This window comes from Crocodylus porosus, unplaced genomic scaffold, assembly GCF_001723895.1.
Source record: "Crocodylus porosus isolate Cpor-Errol unplaced genomic scaffold, CroPor_comp1, whole genome shotgun sequence".
Lineage (NCBI taxonomy): Eukaryota > Metazoa > Chordata > Crocodylia > Crocodylidae > Crocodylus > Crocodylus porosus.
Genome location: NW_017728910.1, coordinates 15722089 through 15743687, shown reverse-complemented (window position 1 = coordinate 15743687; position 21599 = coordinate 15722089). Strand labels below are relative to the sequence as shown.

Here is a 21599-nt window from a genome sequence, read left to right as displayed (position 1 = left end):
TGTCCAGCACTGAATGTTTAATCAGACAAAAATGTCAGCAAAAAAAAAATCATTCATAAGGACAGGAAAATACGTTATTTTACTGCCATACAGTCTCTTGGATTTAATCTTCCTTTTCTAGACTAAAGACCTAATGACTGACTTCTGAACAGGTATTTGCACAGCAGCAGACATAAAAGCATTGATTAGCCCCTGTGTGCCTAAGACTATTTAGTTACATATTTGTTCTTTTTTGGTAGCAGTTATTGTTGATTTTTGCCGTTTCCTTTTTGATTTTTGAGGTCTAAATCTGAACTACTCTTCTAGGATCTTAAAACTAGATATTTTTATCTCAGGATTGCTGAATTGTTAGGACCTTCACTATGTCATTTGTTTCCCACTAAAACAGGAAAAACCAAAATGCACTTTGGAGATTTGTCTGTCACTCCTTCACCATTACTAAAATCAGGATTGTTGGGTAAAACCCAGTCATGGTACAATGCCACTAGAGATAGAACAGGAATGTATCTGACCCACTGATTTCCTTCCGATAGCTCTTGAAGGAAGAAGACCTGGCTCCTAGGTCTTGCTTATACATAAATGCTGTTTCAATTTAAGTATACCAGTTTAGATCCTGTGCAGGAAGAAGAATAAGTACACTGTATCTGTACGAAAGCTTTTATAGATCTAATCATACTGGTAAGAAACAAATGAACAAGCCACCAGCAACACAGAAAACCCACCTAACCTTATCTGAAATAGTTAAACTGGTACAAAACGGGTGTATAAACCAGGCCTTATAAATGTGTTTAGTAATGATTACAGTTGGACATCCAAAGTTTCATAGAATCACAGTCATGGAGAAATAGGGCTGAAAAGGACCTCCAGAGGTCATCTAGTCCAACCCCGCCTGTCTAAGGTAGGATCATCCCTATCCAAACCATCCCTTACAAACCAAAATCTACCCCTACATAATCCCTGACAACACAGACCTAACACCCTAACCTGCCACAGATAATGCAGGGGAACCATGGCAGCCAACATCTTGCTTTTGTAAAATGTTTTCAATATATATTCAAGAGATCTTGGATAGAGGGCCATGTCCCCCATTAAGAGGAAGGCAAAAAAAACCCATACCCATCTGACCATGGGGTAAAATTCCTTCCTAACCTCAAATATGGTGATCGGTCTGACCCTGAGTGCAGAGGCAAGACCTTCTAAACAGGAACCGCCGGCATTGGTCCCAGCAGGAGCATTAGCACACCCCACGTTGTTTCAAACAATGGACCTTGTAAAGATACCACAGAAAATGTAGATTAAAGTAAAGCAGGATTTAAGGCTCCTGCCACACGTTACATATATTATGCAATTGATTGGCAAACCGTGCAATAAATTTAGACTGGCCACACGTGCAAAGTAATTAGCACACCATAAAAATGTCCACCTAGCTATAAAAAGACCCAACCAGCTACAAAGTTAACGCTTGAAAATGTGCACCAACCTTATAGCTGGTTTCTATCTGGTTTTAATTTGAATGTGTGACAGGGCCCTAAGTCTTGTTTCTTATCTCACTTACAGCTGTTTAAGAGTCATAGTCTGAGCTGTACTGATTTTAAGCAGTGAGAGGAGACCAAGACATGACAAGTACTTCATAGCTGTTTCTATGATCTTCATTGTATTAAGCAAGTGATTCTCAGCTGGGTGATCTGAGATTTTTCTAACAATACTGTGGGCTGTGGTGCCATGCAGTATTAACACAGTCAGGAGTGAAAACAATGAGCTACGATTCACAAAATGAATTCAAATAGGAATCCATAGTGTCAAAACCATTCCGACCTGATGTGGTCTTATTGAGGTCTTTGCCATAGAACAACTGCTCTATTATTTTTCTGCAGTCAAGAAATGAATGAAATCTAAGAGCTGGCATTTTCCAAGGGGACCTTGAATCTAACAAGGGGCATCTGGAGCCAAACAAGGTGAAGAACTTTTGTACTAAACATTAATATAGTAAGCGCCCTGTACACTGGAAGTTTCTTCATTAACTCCCAAGATTAGTAATAACACTGAAACCTTTTCTTCTCTATATGTTAGCCATATACAGGGAAAAAAAGTACTGCATGATCTTCCATAACCTCAGCTGCTACCACAATATTATTAGAGAGGCTCTCTTCACTGGCTGATTTATATCCACAGCTCTTCATCCAAGAGCTTCCTTCCTACATTAAACATACTAATGATTTTCTATGCAAAATTTAACAACCTAATAGGCTGAACAAGTCAAATGAAAATACGTTAATTGTTGCTTTTGATGTATATTATTCTGCCAACTTCTCTCATGAAAATAGTGTATAAACACTAATTGCTGCCCCTAATGAAACATATATAAGGAAAACCCTACACACTCTGTCACTTGGAGTAACACTGCTCTCTGCAGAAAACTTTTCTTCAAGGCATTGGTTGGTTTGGCACATGAATGGCTACTGCTATAGTACATGCACCCATTTTCAGTGGAGCACTAGAAAAGAACAAATTGCAGTGAGCTTAGCTCCCTTTCCTAGTGTAGCTACAGTAGGCTAACAAAACTGAACTTATATTCAAACAAACAAAATATGAATTACGCAAGATAAGACAGAACTTTTGTCAGCTAGTGATAAAAAAAAGGTTTTTATTGAATAGAAGGCTTTCACCTGCAAAAATGCAAATAACTGGAAGTAGGTTCACCCTGGGACAGTGTTAATAAGTTAATCAGCTATTCACTCATGTATCTGTTCATCTAAGAGTACACGGAATTGTGCTTTATTTTGTGATCAATATCAGACAGACTTATTTTCTTACAGAAATGAGTATAAATTCTGTCTGTCCCCTGGGACAACTCTAAAATTAAACTACTCTGTCACTATAGCTTTAGCCCAGTTAGCAAAAATCAATAAAGTATAAATAATTGTTAAAAGAAATACTCGTGATACTGAGCTATTTTCTATTGCTTTGAAGGCTTTGCTTATTATTCTTCTATAATCTAATCTAATCGATCTACCCAAGCATTTATGCAGTGCTAATCACTGCAGTATCTGATTAGCAGAACGGATCTATACTTTATCTCCAGATGTAATAACCCAATCTATACCTGAAATCAAGTCATACAAGCTTACTAGAAGGAAAAAGCTAGATGCTACTTAACCAAGTGCTACCAAGGGGACTAAAGGAATGAAGAAAAGGCAGGAAAGGCCCCAGATGAGTGGCGAGGCTTTATGTCAAATTCGCCCTTTCCAGAAGAACCTTCTCCATTTAAATATTACAGAGCTGGGACTACAGGAAGTGAGAGACGTGCTAGGCTTAACAGAAGCAGAGCTCTTCTATGCACTATGTTCCTCCTGATACTCATGTCTTTGCTATATAGATACTAGATATAAAATATAGGCCTCATTCTTAAAACTAGGAAAATTCCTGAGTACATTCAATTGCATCTAAACCCTCAGAGTTCCTAAGATCACCTTCAGTAGCAAACATTGCATCGGGTTACACCTAATGAAGGGGTTAACATCCAAAATTAGTAATTAGATCTTTATTCAATTAACTCAGACTTTAAATCAAACCCACTTTAAATAGTCAAGAGGAACCTCTCTTTACAGTGCAGTCTCTTTATAGAGGTGTAGCCTTTGAAGAATAGTCATAATTCAAATGACAGGATCTGACACAATCCCACCTGTTGATGAGTTTAGCTACATTCATCCACAAGAATACGTTAAGCAATATTAAGGTTTGCTTTTCCCACGCATTTGGTTCTGCATTGCTATTTATATATAAACATTCATCCTACAATATCAAATAGTGCCAAACAGTCTATGGGACAAATTATGAGCACAACCTATGTGATTTGCCAATCTATTCCACATTGCCACACATACGTATAAAGCCTCTCCTTCACCGGCCACTCCCTTTCATCTGACGAATGAATTAGCACTAATTCAGGAAACAAGCAAATTTTCCAGTTGCCAAAACAGGTACTAGACACATTAGTCCATCTTCTATTGGACTGTAGTCAGACATGCAAGAAAAGTCCAATGAAAAATGGAATGGAAATATTTCTGATAAACCATTTGTCTGTTTCTTTCTCTTTTATTTGATTGTTGCAATGCATTTCCATAGGCCTTAGCTGAACCAGGTTATAGATCAGTGGTTTTCAAACTGTGGGGCTCTCGTGAAGGACCAATGCGGGGGCATGGTGCAGGGTGGCACGGGCAAGAAGTCTTCAAGGAGCCAGTGCCACTGAAACCTCACGGAGAGATGCAGGGGAGCCCTGGGCAGACTCCGCCAGAGGACTACTGTGCCTCCAGGAGCCTGGTGCAGTGGGCACATAACCTAGAGCTGCAACGGGGCCAATGCAGGATGTGCTGGAGCCGTGGCAGGTGGAGTCTGCCCTGCTGAGACAAGCCCTCATACACCACGACATCTGCTCTCAGGAGAATACTCATGATACCCACCTTGCCAATCTGAAATCTACCTTTATACAGCAAGGACATGCCAGTAAAAAAAAAGTCATATCTTTAAAAGAGCCAACCAAATGCCCTGCAGTAACCTGCTACAATACAAAAAGAAACCCCCCTGTGACCACAGACCCCTTGTAACCATTAAAAGAATCATCAAGCAATTACAGCCTATACTCAATAAAGATCAGACCTTGAGAGAGAAATTTCTAGTGCCTCTGCTTCTGGCTTTTAAACAATCCCCTAAACTTGCCCAACTCATCAGCAGAAATGAACTCCCCACTGATCAACAGACATCAAATGAGCTACAGGCTATGCAAAACCTGTCAACACATCTCTACTACTACAACAATCAACATCTGCTACATCAAACCCTTCAGACTCCATGGATCCTATACATGCCTTTTCCAAAATGTGGTATACCTGATCCTGTGCACTAAACACCCCCAGGGTAACTATATGGGTAACAATAGACAGAAACTATACACTACAATGAACTCTCACAGAAAATGTATAAGGACAGATCTAGAAAGGGCTTTCACTTAACAAGGATACTCCTCTAGAGAGATAGATCATACTTTTGAAAGGGCCATCTGGATACCTTGTGAAGAATTGCTCCAGTACAAAAAGGAAATCCCCGTGAATTGCACACCATTAGTTATAACAAACCATCCTTCCCTGGAACCTACAAAGAAAATCCTCAGACAACTGCAACCCATACTGGAAGACCCAATTCTTAAAGAGATCTTCCCAGAACCACCCATCTTAGCCTTTAAACGGGCACCGGACCTCGCCAACCTCATCACCAGAAGTAAACTTCTTATGGCCCAAAACACATCGAATGGACCAGACCATGCCAGGACAAGAAATGTAAAACCCGCCAACACATCTCCACCACCCCCACAATTACTACACCCCCACAACAGAACCATCAGCATGCCTGGATCTTATAGCTGCACCTCCAGAAATGTGATACATCTCATCCAGTGCACTGAATGCCTAGATGGAAGATAAGTAGGAGAAACCAAACAAGAACGGCATATCAGAATGAACGCACACCAAAAATCAATCAAAGGCAAAAATACCCAATCACCCGTGGGTGCACATTTCTCACAAGACAACCACTCACTTTCCAATCTCTCAGTTCTGATCCTCAAAGGGAATTTACAAAACACCTTTTGTAGATGAGCCCATGAACTTCACTTCATAAATATACTGGACACAAAAAATCATGGCCTGAAATACATACATTGAATTTACAGCACATCACATAACCTGCCTGCCATCCTATAACCCCAGGTAATCTTGCTGTATTTTACCAGTTACATACAATCACCAAGTCAACATTCCCCCCTCCCCCCCACCACCCACCTCTCTCATACCTATTAACTCCCATCCCATCTGATCTTCCCTACCACGCATCTGCATTTTCACAGACCTACATTTTGCATATTGACTTAAGCTTCTGTTCCACCCAGGGGAGCACACAAACACCAGCAGACTCTCCCTATGCCTGAAGAAGGGTGTTTTGTGCCTCAAAGCTTGTAAAGAATAATTTTCCAACTATTTAGTTGGTCTAATAAAAGATAATACATTTACCAAAAAAACATGTCTGGCTATAAAGGACAGAGACACACATACACCAGTAGGAACACATTTTTCACAGAACACCCACTCCCTTTCTGATCTCACTATTTCCATGCTCAAGGGAAAGGTGAACCTAGCGGAAAAAAATTCCTAAGCCTCCTGGACACTAAGAACCAAGAACTGAACAGTGATAATGACTTTATGGCATACTACAATCTACCTCTTTCCTGAAAATCTTTCTTCACACTAAAGTGATAATGACCAACTTTCCCTTTGAAAGGGCTTCCACTAATCAAGCTATCTTTTCTTCTAATAATTGTCTGCTACCCCTGGGAATTTCTCTCTCCTCCAATTTCACAGCCCTCCACACTGCTTTTAATCATTGCTTTGCCTGCTTCTTTCTTCTGACCTGATAAAGAAGCCTTCACATTTGAAAGTTTGTCTAAGTCTTTCACAGTGGTTCCAATAAAAGATATCACCCACAACAATTCTTGCCTCTTGCATTAACATACACTGATGACATGAATCTGACCTTTTCATACCCTATGTGCTGCCCTTTTTTTTGTCTCCTTATGTCTACAAGAGAAAAGCCTTTTTTTCACTGCTGCGCCTGTTTTGCCTGCTGTCTTGCATGCCTGGAACAATCGCGTCCCACCTGCGCTTTCACTGTCTATCAAATCTCTTCTGAGAGTCTTTCATTGTTTCTTCTGCTTCTAAGCTCAGTTCTTCAAGTAAACTCCCTCCTTCATGCCTGACCATATTTCAGTAACCATCCTTCAAAATAATTATATGCAAATAAATAAAAGTGCCTAAGTAATACAGGTGACAAGTTCTTGCATTCTTTGCTGTCAGAGAGCGGCTGCACTGAACATGCAACCTCAGAGAAGGGAAGCAAAATTTCTGCGTAAGCAAATCCAACTTCAGAATGAAGCACTTGTTCTTAGGGATTCAGATTGCAGGTCTTTATTTGTCTGGCAGGAGGAGCAGTGCGCAACCTAGCCTACCCCTCACCTCCAGCTGCTGCTCAAGAGAAGTCAGGCCAGACAGTGTGGGCAGGGTGGCACCAATCTGTGACTTTTGTGTCTATTTTCACCAATCAGCCAAGACACCAGGACAGCCTATGAAATCTAGAACTGCCCTGGCCAAACTGGGACATACGGTTAGCCTAGCTACATGGTGTACGTTAACAATCCCAATATTCTGCTCTTAGGTATTAGATAAGTGAAAAGACATACTATCATAAATGACGGTCGGACTTTGGTGTAGTTGGGTAAAATGCTCGCGAGTCAGAAGAGTGGCTTTTAATACTGATTTGATTTGATTTTCCTTCTACATTTCTTTGGGCATTTCTTTACATGCTATTATGACACGTGAATAAACTGTGGAATGTATTGTTTGGTAGTTTATTGCTCCTGGGCATGTCATTTGCACATGTACCCAGGAGCAATTTACTCCAGAGCAATAAGTTCCACAACTTATTCAGGAACAACATGTGGAGCCTAGGCGGAGCAGCCCTGACTGACAAGGGCCCCAGAGGTCAGCCTGCCAGCCAAGGGCTGCTTCCACCAGCTCAATATGCTGCGGAGGGGCTGGCTGGGGCACAAGGGAGCTCCAGCGCAAGCCGAGGCAGCAGGCAGCTCCCACACTGAAGTACACTCTTGCCCCAGCCAGCCCCTCTAGCATCTACATGTGCATCGCTATGGAGTTTTCTACTCCGCAACAGGACAGTATTTATATTTACTACCAACCAGTGTTTTTATCAATCAGACTGATAAATACTATCACTCAGACAGTATTTACAAACAACAACACAGTGGCTGAAAGGGAACTTGAAGTCATTGTTGACTCCACGATGGACATGAGCTGCCAATGCGAGGAAGCGGTCAGGAAGGCTAACCGCACCTTGTCGTGCATCTACACATGAATCACAAGCAGGTCTAGGCAGGTGATCCTTCCCCTCTATGTGGCACTGGTCAGGCCACAGTTGGAGTACTGCGTCCAGTTCTGGGACCGCACTTCAAGAGGGATGTGGACAACATGGAGAGGGTCCAGAGGAGGGCTACTCACATGGTCAGGGGCAGCAGGGCCTACAAAGAGAGGCTAAAGGGCCTGAATCTATTCAGCCTCCACAAGAAAAGACTGAGGGGATCTGGTAGCTATCTATAAACTCACCAGGGGAGAACAGGTTCAGGCTTGATATCAGGAGGCATTACTTAACAGTTAGGGCTTCCAGGCTCTAGAATGGGCTCCCAAGGGAGGTAGTGCTCTCCCCTACCTTGGGGGTCTTCAAGAGGAGGTTGGATAGATATCTGGCTGGAGTATTATGATCCCAGCACTTGTTCCTGCCCAGGGCAGGGGGGCGGACTCGATGATCTGTTCAGGTCATTTCTGACCCTAAAAACGATGAAACGATGGAGTAAATTAGTTTACTCTGCACGTGTAGATGCTGAGACGCATGTGTAGATGCAGAGATGTTTACTGTGCAGCTGATTAGTCAACTGCACAGTAAATGTTTCACGTAGATGCACTCTTTTAATCCTAATTTAGTGCTGATGAAAAGTGATGGTTGGGCCTGCCCAGGATATTAATATCCTTTGTTTATCCATGGTGCAATGATGGCATTGTCTGCAGCAGGCACTGCCTGTCCACCTCAATGTCGCCTTAATCAGCATTTGTTTGACTGAGGAGTGTTCACACTGTATGATATATGGCAAGACACTGAGACTGCCCATAAAAGTGTTAGCAGTTGCAAACTATTTTTTTTCGGGGGGGGTTGTGATATAATGACCTTAACACTGGGAATTCAGCCCAGACAGCATTTTTCTACATCTTGTAAAATATACTTTTTCAATCAAGAGTTTGGAGCCATTTCACAGTCATGAGAAGGCAAAGAAAAGAAAACTATGAAGAAAGAGAGAGGGGCAAGGCATTTCCAATGCTTTCTCTGCACCCTATTCTTACAATAACATTGAGGAGATTTTAAAATATACCAAAAGATTTTACAGCCAGTTCATAATGGGGATGAATCACTTCTGGTATTTCTAATAAAAACAACATTTAAAACTTTCAAATCTCCCCAATTCACTTGCACCATGGTTTAATCAGGGCTTTTGCAACATGCTACCAGCACATCATTATCCCTCATAATTGTATAATAATTACAATTTTAATGAAATAATTGTATGTACTTGAGATGTGTAGATATAATTATTGTAACTGCATAAATACCTGATTCTCAGCTAATAGGTACTTTAAAGAAGACCTTTGTAAAAAGAGTGAAATGTCATGAATTGAAGCTTGCTTGGAAATGAATATTAAACTTGTTTTTATTTTCTGTGGGATTTGGCCTATTATGTCCTTTGCATATACCCTGATTTAATTTTGTTCTATATTATGTGTTATTAAAAGTCTGAAACTACCTTTTAATGGATATTAAAGCCAATTAAAAACTTGGATGCAGTTTCCCTTACAGGACCCAATACAAAGCCCATGAAAGCCAATGCTACTGTAACATAGTGCACCTGTATGGTAACTCATCACGTCATAAAGGAATGGGCCCTGGGAAACATGAAAATCATGCAAATGGCAGCTATAAACCAGTATTCTCATTCAGCTCAAGAAATGAAGAGCCAGAGAATAAGCCCTGTGCATGGGGTCTCTCTAAGCCATTTGGCCGTGGGAGAAGACGCTTTCCCTAGGAGCACAGGGCACCAGTGCAGCTGCTACTAAAACCTATCAATGGCAGTAGTGGCTTTGGCCCTGTCACCACATGTGCCTTTTGACCAGGATGATCTGGTGATCTGCTTGCCAGATCCTGGTTTCCCGCACAAATGGCAGCCAAACAAGAGTTCAGCCATTGCATGGCCATTTTGCACACACTAACAGACAGTGGTATTGAGACAATACTTTTGGCACTTTTGGCAGTCAGGGGGATGGCAAGCTGGAGCAGTATTAAGAAGGCCAAAGAACGAAATTACCACACATCCTGAATTACTAATAGTTGGGATTTTCTGAAAAAACAGCCAGAGCCATCCATGGTAGCATCCAAACTACCATTCACTTAGACTAGCCTTTGCTTACTCATGTCTACTTTTTAGTCCAGGGAGCAGTCTACCACAGACTGCTTGCCAAAATATGGAATTATGGGTGTAGGGAAGTCTGGCAACTGTACTGATGAAATCAAATATACTGCTGAAAACTAACTTGCTATAGCATGGGGCAGGTACTACTCCAAAGGCAGAGAGAAGCCATGAAAGCAGAGAAGCAGGCAAGGGGCGAGGTAAGATAGAAGGAGCCCAAGCTCTTGGTGCGATGAAGATGACGATCTGCACGCACTGCAAGCGATGGACAACCTAGGAAATGCTGCATGCCTGGAGCCGTTCTGGCCCCTGAAACAGCCCAGAAGCAAGTGTAAGAATTAAAACCAGATTTTGTCTCGTTTCTCCTTATGCTCTGCCTTGAGGTCTATCTCTTTTAGGACAAAAGTATATTGCTGCACATACATACAAAGAACCAGCACAATAAAAATAAAAGACATTAAAACACTGGGAAAACACTCAATAGCTCCAAAACAAATCTCACTGATGTTAAGACCAATGGGGTTCTGAATGTATAGCATAATTCATAATATTATAGCTGTCAAAGGAGAGAAAAAACAAGGCAGCAAGAGGAAGGGTCACATGTAAATCTGACAACATTAAGCTGTAAAAACGAAGAAGGTGAAAATATACATGAAAGGAATTTGAGACAAAACAAGGAACGGGACAGTGTGGCGCTATTCAAGTTATAATCGGATTATTAACATTATAAGTGAGATGATCTCTCAGAATAGCTTGACAGAACATTAAGGCATGTTTCGAGCCTCAAACATATGCTAAGAACGCTATTTGTATCCCTGTATACTACAGGGAAATAAAGGAATGATGAGAACGAACAAAGAATTACAATACAGTACAGAGAAAATTAGCAAAAGGAGCACACAAAATCATAGCTATAGAAAAATCATATGAATCACCTGATACCTCCTCCCGAAACTGTGGGAATACACCCCAGCAGCTATTTTTCTACTGCTGAGTCCAGCCTAGCTTCAAGAAAATAAGAAAGAGCAGGTAAAACTGAGTTTTCATGGTTATCACATAGAGCTGGTCCAAAACAAGAAAGAGAAAGGGAAGAAACACAAAACAGCAGTATTCTTCTTAGAACAGTATTATCAGAATTATGACATTATTTTGGAGCCTTAAATCTCTGTGTGTTGGATATAGAAACTGAAATTTTGGCAGTAAAATAAGAGACTTCAGTATGAAAAGATTTTAAACTAAATATAATTAGAAATGGAAAAGATTTTGCACTGATAACATTTCTTCCACAGTCAATACAGATGCTGTAACAAAGCACGGCCAGTGTGGCCAGGGTGTGGCCAGAAAGTGCCGGGAGGTGGCCTAAATAAGGTGCCTGAGCATTTAAAAAGCGCTTTGGCTATGGGCAGCATTAGAGGGGGCTGGTGTTTTAAAATTCAGAGTCGGCAGAACCGTCGACAGTCGAGCATTACCTCTCCCAGAAAAATGATTGTAGAAAGTGTGCTAGAGTTTAAGCATTTTATGTTATTTCAAATGTGACATAAAACACATCTTTGAAACTGCTGCCAGCTGACACTAACAGCTTTAGATTGTGAAGGGATGAAAGGGTCTGTACAAGACAATATTTGGTTCATTATCTTCCTCCATGTATTACTAGTGGAAAGGCTCAATAGGAAATGCTTCTGTGGTATCTAAAGGATGAAAACCAGGAACAAACAACACTTCAAACAACAGCAACAAAAACAGAACAATCTTGGTGCCTTGTGTTGCGCTTAGCCCTAGTGTTAGAGATCATTGGGCTAAACGTATGCCTGTTAGTGCTCCAGGGAGGACTTCCTGGCCTCATGTGTCCAGAACCAGGCTATGGGGTTTTCACTCAAGAGCCGTAAGAGTCAGGTCTTCCTTCATTAAGAACACAGGGCCAGATTTCCAATGGGATTTATAAACCTAAAGGCAAAAATAAGCCCCCATTGAGATTTTTTTCAGAAGGGTTTTCACAGGTTGTGCACCTGGATACTTTTGTAACTGTGCTCCCAAGTCCTGTCCCGCGCACAGTGCTCCTGAGAAATGGTGAGTACGCTCACTCCCCGAGCACTCAGCTCCTCCACCTCACAGGATGTTCCTGTCAGACGAAGGGACTGAACCCTAAAATATTCTGAGTTATTATTCTTAGTAGTTTTTAAGATCTATATTGCAATAGTGTCCTTGGACCAGTGAGCCACAGAGTCTTCTGTGTCAGGTATTTAGGGCAACCAGCACAAGAGTATGTACAAGATAAACCCAATTTATGAACTCTGCATTGTTAAATAGTTGGAACACTGGCCTTGGCTATCCTTTGAACAGGGGTAAATTTTACCTAGCATTTAATAAAGTCAAAGGAGGAAATGCAAAGCATAATTACTCACTAGCTGGATGGTAACCAGCTAAGGAAAATACCAGTTCAGACACAATGGAAGCAATAAATGGGTAAAATAATACATAACAAAACAGCATTATCAAAACATTTCATTAACCCTGCACAAGACTCTACTCAAGAGCATAACTGAATGTGATCAAATTATCAAAAAATTACTGCAAGCTACATTGGCTAAAGAGATGCAACAAAAAGCAGAACACCCTGGCTTAGGATACAAAATAAAAGAGAAACAGTACCCATACACTTGATAGCATTTTGCATGCTAGCTCCCCTCACTTTCATATTATCACTGGCATATTTCCCATCAACTTTGCATTAAATACAAAAAATCTGACCTTTTTCCACAGCTTAAATAAATGCTTCCGATGTTATGCCTAGTTTCGCTGAAAGGAAAATATATATTTCCTGTTTAGAATCACTGATGTCAGACCGGCCTCATAATAATCCATTTCAGGATATTATCTTAGCACATGCCTACGCTGGCTGCTGTTGCTTCAGGTTCAGGAAGAGCCTTTTAAACATCATCCTTTCATTCCCACCGTAATTCAGCTATTAGTTGTCTGGTAGAAAAGAGACTCTGGATTTTTTTTTAAGACAGCTGAGTATCTGGAGACCTACTGCTTCTATAATACTTGGTTTTACACTGAAGATTTAAGATAAAAAGAAATCTGATCACCAAGTGATACATTTTTCCCGTAGAAAACAATAGCATCAGGCCTGATCTTTTACTCTTTCCTTTCTTTCCATTAACTTTGGAGGCAGAAAAAGGCATGTAAAAATAAGGGCCATTTCCTGCAGTGAAAGCTGCATAGATATACATTAAGCTCCTTTTCTGGGGAAAGGCTCTTCAGATTATGGTGGATGATATTCAAACACATCTGATGAGTGTTAGTGTACTTAGGCAAAGAAGAAAATATGTTTTCATACTGCATAAATAAAGATGTAAACTATAAGTTATAAACAATAGTGCCATACAGCGTGTATGCCCGCAAAGCCAGCTGCAGGGGAAGCTGCATTTAGAATAATATATATATAGATGTAGCTTTTCAATGACAGAAGGATCGATAAGTGGGAGACAAATGGGATGGGTAATCAGACTGCTCAGTTAGGGGTAAAAACCTGAGCATTTAGTCTGGCATGGAAGCCATTAACCTGAACTGAGGTGGTAGAAAGCTGCACGGCCACAGTGGGAGCTCCTGGAGGCAGTGAACCTATGGGAGCTCCACAACATGCAGAGCTCCCACTGCAGCTGTGCCCTTTAAGGGGATGTAGTATGTGTTCCATATTCAACCAAATCTTTGATCCTGACTCACCAAAGCATTATGGGCCTACATACATTTTTTTCATTCAGGTTAAAGTGAACAACTACAGCTGTATCCAGCTCATAGATAATGGTTCCTGGATGCTCCATGCACCCCTCTGTCTTTCCTATCCATTAATCTGACCTTCAATCAACAAAAAATAATAGCTGGAGCAGATCTGTGTCTATTACAAGAGGGGCAGGGGGAAGTGTCTTTAAATCCCACTGAGGTTAGAGGTAGCCGGGGATACTTGGAGGAGGCTTTCAGCCTTTTACAAGATCTGGTCCAAGGTGACCACAGGGGGTTCATTGACGGATGGAGCATTCAGAAGAGAATGCAGAAGACACCACAGGTACAAGGTGATCCATCTGCATTCAAGGAAGACTCCCCAACCAGTCTACCCAACTCTAAGTGCCTATTTCTCTCTTAGTCTATAGTCATCCCTCTTTGTTCTAAAACATGACAATATGTCAAAAAGCACTGCTGCATTCTTTTATAATGGCCTTGGAACAAATAACCAAGACAAACCAGTGGGAAGAAGTTAAGCTAGGTTTCCTTTGTTTCTGGCCAAATAACTAACATTCCTGATGTTGCTAATTTAGTCAATTTTTGAAGTCATTAAAGCCACTCACACATGAACCATGGCTTTGGAAGAGGCTGAATATTCTAGGTGAGGTGCACTTAGATCTTTATGATTTATATCCCATATCCAAGGATATACAGTAATATGCTCATGGGAAAGCTATGTTATATCATAACTGTCATAACACAGAAGTGTGGCTATCGGACCTGTGGATGCAACCTGAAAATAAGGTCACTTATTTAGTGCTGTAAATATAAATATGGGCATCTAATATAAGGCTCTCAAAGTTTTAACTACAATTCTTTGCATTTAAAATATATCCACCTCGCTCAAGGCCTTAGGAAAAGGTGGTTGATAGGAGTTGAGCTGTGGGAATGTTACAGTCTCAGCCTTGTACAGGGAGAACCCATATGCCTTGTACAAACCAGGGAGGACCCATATGCTACAACCTTTAACAAGGCCCACAGCTAACATATTCATATAAATGCAAGGATTGAGTGATTCCCTTCCTTGTCCCTTGTCCCACACTCCCAACTCTCCCATAAAAATCAACTGACCTGAAAACAAACTCTTGCTCACTTCCATGTCCTGCCATATATATGTGCTAATTTCACTCTGTGAATTTCCCTGCCATGCTCCCATCCAAAGGAGCTATGCAGATGGAAAAGCAGGAGTGGCAGAAACAATGTGTCGTGGACCAAACCAAGAAGCCAGAGCCACCCACCCCACATGGAAACACGTGCCCAAGTTGCAGTAAAACCTCTCTATCCCAGATTGGCTTTGTCAGCCATCTTCAGACCCATGGATAAGGCAATCATGGAAGACAATCGTGCTTGACTATGAAGGCCTGTCGATGCTGACTCCAGAACAAAAAAGAGGCCTTTGCACAGGCCCTTGAAACAAGGTATAATAACATCCTAAGTGTAAAACATATACAATATTTAGCTCATTTTTAGGTATCACCTTATGGTAGCCTTCAAACTTTATATATTCAACCGTCATTAAAATTTACAGCAGCAATTCATGATGTACCAGCTTTGTTGCAAAGCAAACAATGGGTGTACAATATTAAATAAAACACAGGCATGCAGGTAAAGCAGGATGTACAGTATTCCTAAAACATAATGGTTTACCCCATCATTTGAAGCAGAAGTACAGTTTTCATGCTTTGGCTAGAAAAGTAAAGTAAAGGTCTGAAACACCCAGCAGAATGCAGGTATCTGCAGGTATTTCCTAGGAATGATGCAAATGCTTGACATAAAATCCAGGAAATCACAACAACAGAGAGGATATTAGAAATCTCATTCAACAAAATGCAACAGAGAGTAAGAAAGCACTAGAAAATAATCTAGATTGCTTGGAATCTAGACCTTTGGAATTGGTCTCCAAAGGAGACAAAAATAACAGAATTGATAAGGTGCCTGTCTAGATCCAGTAACCACCCAAGCAGAAAGATGTATTTGTTATATATACATAAAAAATGTTGGATTAGTAATGTTGTCATATATTTGATAATCAAGGGATATGAATAGGTGTGATTCTGTGGTATTGTAATACCAGAAAATGTTAAGACCAAGAAGAAATATATATTTTAATTCATGTTGTATAAACGACCTTATTTACCAAATAATTTTATATTGCATTGCTTCTATTCCAACCAATTCCATTCCTCTCATTTTGAAGTAAATAATTGATTTAACTATCCATATAACCATTAGCATGCAGACTGCACCAGAACACGACATGGTAATGGCACGTAAAGCCCATTACAATGCCTCCCATAACTTTTAAAGTCAGTTGCCATTCATGACCATATTCACCTTCTGTGGCTATTTTCTACCTTTTTTTCCTTTTCTTGCTAATTAACTTGCAACTTTTTAAATTTAGTGTCTGAATTATTCAGGAAAATCAAGTTAAGGTGATCCAAAATTTGCCAAAAAAGTGTAGACTGTGCTGCTGGTAATACAGGTGGTTTGTACCCACATTTTGATTAAATTAAATAGATGGTATAATAAGTAAACTAACCGAAAGGACCAGTTGCAATATGGAAAATTCTACAGGTCCCACGTAATGTATCCTGTCTAAAAAATATTTGTAGCAGAATATTAGATCAAGGTCCTTTCTCCTTTTTCATACTAACAATAATGTTACTTACTACCACCACGCTATACAACTTTGCTTTCCAATGCAATTGCTTTTAGTGACCAGATCTAGTGTTGAAGTGTGGATAAACAGATGCACAGAATACTGAAGTTACTAGTTATGACCACTAACCAGATTGGAGGCACTCAGCAGATCTCCGACCATGTCAGGGTAAAAAAGAAAAAATGGACTACTGCTGTCCACCATATACCATGTGGCAGATTATAGATTCTGCTGAGAGGTACTAATGCATTTCAGATAATGATCTCTGTTCTCCTCTCCTTCAGCTTCACAGGCCCATCAATATGCCATTCTCACCTACAGATCTACCCCTTTCATTCTTTATTTAGCCTATTTACCTAGATTATTTTTTTTTTTTAGTTTCTCTACTAGAAATGTGCATATTCTTCAGAAAGTGATGGAGACCTGCATCATTATTTATGACTTTCAAATCAACGTCTGGGTGATAGGAGGCGAAAGTCGCTCAGCTAATTACACATGCTTGATGAACTGCATAATAACAACCACTGCAGCATTGCACATTAGTTGAAGGCATGTAAATTACTGCAGTTATTCTCATTTGGAGGATATATGTGAATAAGAGGTGATGTGGTTCAAAACACCCGTTCACCTCTGTTAGGTGTACTGTGCCCCTTTGAGGTAAAACTGGCATCACTACAACACTAAGCAAAAGCATATGAATGCTTCATAAATGGTACGAGGCAAATTTCATAGATATCACCATCTGTGGAAAATCTATAAAATTGCACACACACGTAGGCCCAAGTAACTGCTATACGTTAATGTTTTCAAAACTGGGTGCCTTTGAGTTAGGCTCCTAAAGCCAAATGTAGTCATCTAAATAGAAGCATGATGGTTTGCAGAGTTACTGAGAATCTACTGATATTACTAAAAGTCGATGGGTGCTGTCTGTGCCTAAAAACCAGACACATGTACAAGTATGGATTTAGGAGCCTAACTCTGCCTATGAACCCAAGATTCAAAGTTTTGAGCTAAATTGGCTCTAAATTATTCATCAGGAGAGCACTTGATGCTTTCCTACAATTATTTTGGAGAATATCCTGAAGATATGTAGTCCTGGGCAAATTATATTAAAAAACTTTGGGTCATGACACACAGGCATCAGTGAATTTACCTATCATAATTCACACAATCTAAAAATGCTATGCTTTTGCAGAGGATTTAATAGGAGACTTGATTTGGATTAATGCGTTATTTCAGAAGTTTTTGCTAGTGCTATTTAGCACAAAAGTACACATTTTAGACTACACTGCAAAGTTCTCCTCTAATACAAGAAAAAGACTGAAATGTTGGAAGAGAAAAGCAGACAAAAATTGAATTTTCCAATTGTGGTATCACAATATTTTCATGTATCCCTACATGCCTAGCAAGAGATTTCTGGCTGCTGCAATCAAGCAGCAAAGGAAAGCAACCCTCCCTTTTTAAAATGAGAAAAAATGCTTCGTGGATAAAACTCCAGGAATGTTACCACTGTACAAGAAAACAGTGCATCTCACATATCAAATGAAGTTATGTTCTCAGTTCACTCAATCTGTTCTGTTTGGGGGTGCGTTACAGCAGCAACTTAATCCGGTACCATTGAAATCAATGGGTATAGTGTTTTGCCCCTGACTTCAGTGGCAGCTGGACACAGCCAGGCTCCTACTGCATGTGCATGGCTTGCTCACTGTGCCTTCACTCCCAACAGCCTGTAGATTCGTTATACTGGAAGGCCACTCCTCTAAACTAAAGGATCAAAGTACAGAATGTAACTTGTCAATAAAGTCAGCACAAGGTAGATATAATCAGGTATAACTGAGTTTTTCAGGCTTAACAAATGTTTTCTTCTCATCTTTAACTATAGGCCTTTCTTTAACTCTCTTTCTGGCTTCATTAATACAAGATATTCCCTAAATCTTTCACTTCACAGTATCAGCAAATCAGCCTTCTATGGATGTGTTGCTTCTTCTTCCTCTGCAAGGTTTTGTTTTTTCCCCCGTTTTTTTTTTCACTTTTATACATACCTCCTTTTCTACAAATTTTCTTGCCGGGTTTTCTGGCACATTCCTTGGATATTCTTTTGACTGAAAAATGAATAGAAGACTAGAAAATAACATGGAGCTCCATCACAGACAGTAGGAGCATGCAACACCACTATCTAACTTAAATATGGCCTTCTTTTATTAGGTGTGGAAGATTCCCAACTTGTTTCGCCTGCACATGCAATGGATAAGATGTTGATGCATCTTCCCAGAAGTCAGTGGGTGGAAATGAGAATTAGGTACGAACTTCAACCTAAAATACACGTGCTATGGCAGGAAAAAAAAAAGAGTGTAGACAAGAGGAAAAAAAAATAGGAACAGATGGCTACACAGAAAAGCAGCATGCATACATGTAAAATGCTGGCATGCAAACAAGGAAAGCCATGCATGCTACCAGTACACATGAATTAATATTGTTAGAACTTAGAATAGGAAAATAAAAAGGTCTCCCTGTTTTGCCTGCTATTAACTCACCATCCTCAGTTGGGACATATATATTTAAATAGAGGCAGTCTTCATTCTGATCTTGTACATAGGTAGAAACTACATCCAAGTTATTAGTAAACCACACAGGAAGCATGACTTCAGGCAACCTGCCTTCTATAATGTTCTGGGGACATACTGGAGCAAACTGAGTGGCATTTTTGATATCTGACCAGGGAGATGGAGGCTCAGGAGGTTGAAAGCGATGCTCCCCGACTGGTGGGGCAGCGTATGGAACCCCAAGAAACTGAATAACAGGCCCCAAAATTTCATTATTAAGTTCTTTCTTAATCCCTCTTATCTTGCCAAAGTTGGTTGTCACCACTGGGTCAGTATCATCCAATTTTTGTGAGGACACAGCTGCAGCATGAAGCAAAAATCCAAGTATACAAAGAGCAAAAGTGGCATCCAATCCCATGTGTAACAGGCGGACCATCATCGCTCTCCATACACAGTTCAGCCACATGGATCTTGGAAGGGTCATGGTCCCACATTAGTTGTATAGTTATAATGAAGCAATATTATTTGTATCCACTTGTGTAAAAACAGAGCAACTGAAGGAAACGAATCAAGTTTCCTAAATAGGAGCCCGTCAAAAAAATCTCAAAAGGCTTTTCACGCAGCAAGTCTCTTCCATTGATTTCACACTTATTGAAGCTGCATCTTCACTCAGCACTATTTATCAGACTACATCCTATTGACAACTGTGTTTTCCATAGCAGCAATATGAAGAGAGTGGCCATTTACTGCAGATTCCCCTCTTATAAATCAAATCCAGTTAGCCGCAGGTCTATATCCTGGAGGAAATGAAAATAAATCATTAGTATGAAAAAGCTAATATGGGCAGAGTGATCAAAAGATGTTTTACAAGTTATGTACATACATTAATAGTTGCTATAGTCATGTAAGTAAAATTCTACAATAGGTAGTTTATGGTTCTATGAAATGATGGGTGAAGTACCGATTGCTGGATTATTTATAATGTCACTTCCTGAGTTTACAGAGTTTTTCAGAAGAAATTGGCCTCATAAAAAATGCAGTTTTAAAATTTACATTTCTGAAAATAAACAAATTGCTGCCAGGTCAGATTAAATATGTTTTTCTGTTCCATTTTATACAACTTAATCAGCCCGTAGTCAATTTTAAATTTGTTAGCAGAGGTTGGTTTACCAAGAAGATAGAAACCGTAGATCAATTAGAATTTTATTAAAACTCAAGACACACAGTGAATGCAAGTCAGATAGGTATTCTGAATGCTAAAACATTAAGTAACTGTTATTTCATTAAAATAGACTACGTTTATATATACAGAGAGCTATAAATATAAAAGAAACACTATTTGCCCATTTAAAAATGTAGCTTACAATTCAAACACAGAAGCAAAAGGGAAAAAGACTTTTTTGGAATATTTTTACAATATAATTTAGCATGTTGTATATGATAATCAATTAACCACTTACACCTCTCATAGTTAAAGGAAATCCAGGAAGTCTGGATTTTGGCGCTTTTCTGTGTAACACCCCAAGACATTTGGGTTGTGTATGGCAAAATGTGTGCTTTTGGTTGTGTATTGTGTTTTGGTTTTCTTGTGTATGTGTCTTTTTGTTTTATGTGGGCAAGATGGCCCCTGTTGTTCTTGCTATGTGCTCTGCACATGAAAAGCTGGGGACTTGTACCTGAGCCAAATATGTCCAATCCTCTGGCCTGATTGGCCAGGGGGAGCAAAGTCTTTTCAGGCAGATTGGTTAAGAGAAAGACTGGAGTGTGGCAGTCCCTGACTGGACAAGGCCAGGGTGATGGGATGTGGAGGGACCCAAACTACCTGCAGCCCAGACCTAGAAGGTAGGTCTAGCTTTTCCCCTTTTTTTCTTGTGATGGTCCTTTGCTCCAGTTAAACTGTGTGGTTGGGCCAGCTGTAGCCAGTAATCAACTTGGCTCTGTTTTAGACAGGGACAGACATTACATATAAACCAGTTTAAGTGATCAGAAACTGGTTTAAACCGGTAACACAACAGATGTTCAGTCCACATAAACTGGTTTGAAAATGGCGGAAACCAGTTTGAGGAGGACCTGGTTGAATGTAGTATCAGACTTAACTGATTTTGGTCAAACCAGTTTATGCAATGTCTGTTCCAGACCCCTTGCTGGTTTAATATAAACCAGACTCCCCCAGCATCTGGGCTGGGCTGGGCTGGGCTGGGCTCTCTGCTCCACAGGAGGGCTGGCACCTCCCCTCTGCTCCCTGGTTGGAGCTCTGGCAGAGATTGCAGGAGTCTGCTTTCCTCTGCTCCCCCTTTTCCCCTCTGCTGTACACAGGGATTTCCCCCTCCCCTCCATACCACATGCTGGCTGTGGCCCTTGCTGTGGGAGAGAACAAAGGCAGACAGACTTTTTGGACCTAATCAACAGGTAGCTAACAGAAAGAGGCCTTGTTTACTTAACGGGTTAATATACACTGAGTTAGGGGTAATAAACATTCCCTGCT

At 40.4% G+C, this 21599-nt stretch overlaps 1 protein-coding gene across 2 annotated transcripts in view; it reads right to left on the bottom strand.

Annotated features, from left to right (window-relative positions):
• The window catches only part of NLGN1 (neuroligin 1), a 490728-nt gene extending 470821 nt beyond the window's left edge, over positions 1–19907 (bottom strand). For both annotated transcript variants that reach the window (XM_019532744.1, XM_019532745.1), the window contains exon 1: positions 19106–19907. In XM_019532744.1, the coding sequence (XP_019388289.1) occupies positions 19106–19598 (493 nt within the window). In that variant the 5' untranslated portion in view covers positions 19599–19907. The remainder of the gene's footprint in view (positions 1–19105) is intronic.
• Positions 19908–21599: the final 1692 nt, after the last annotated feature.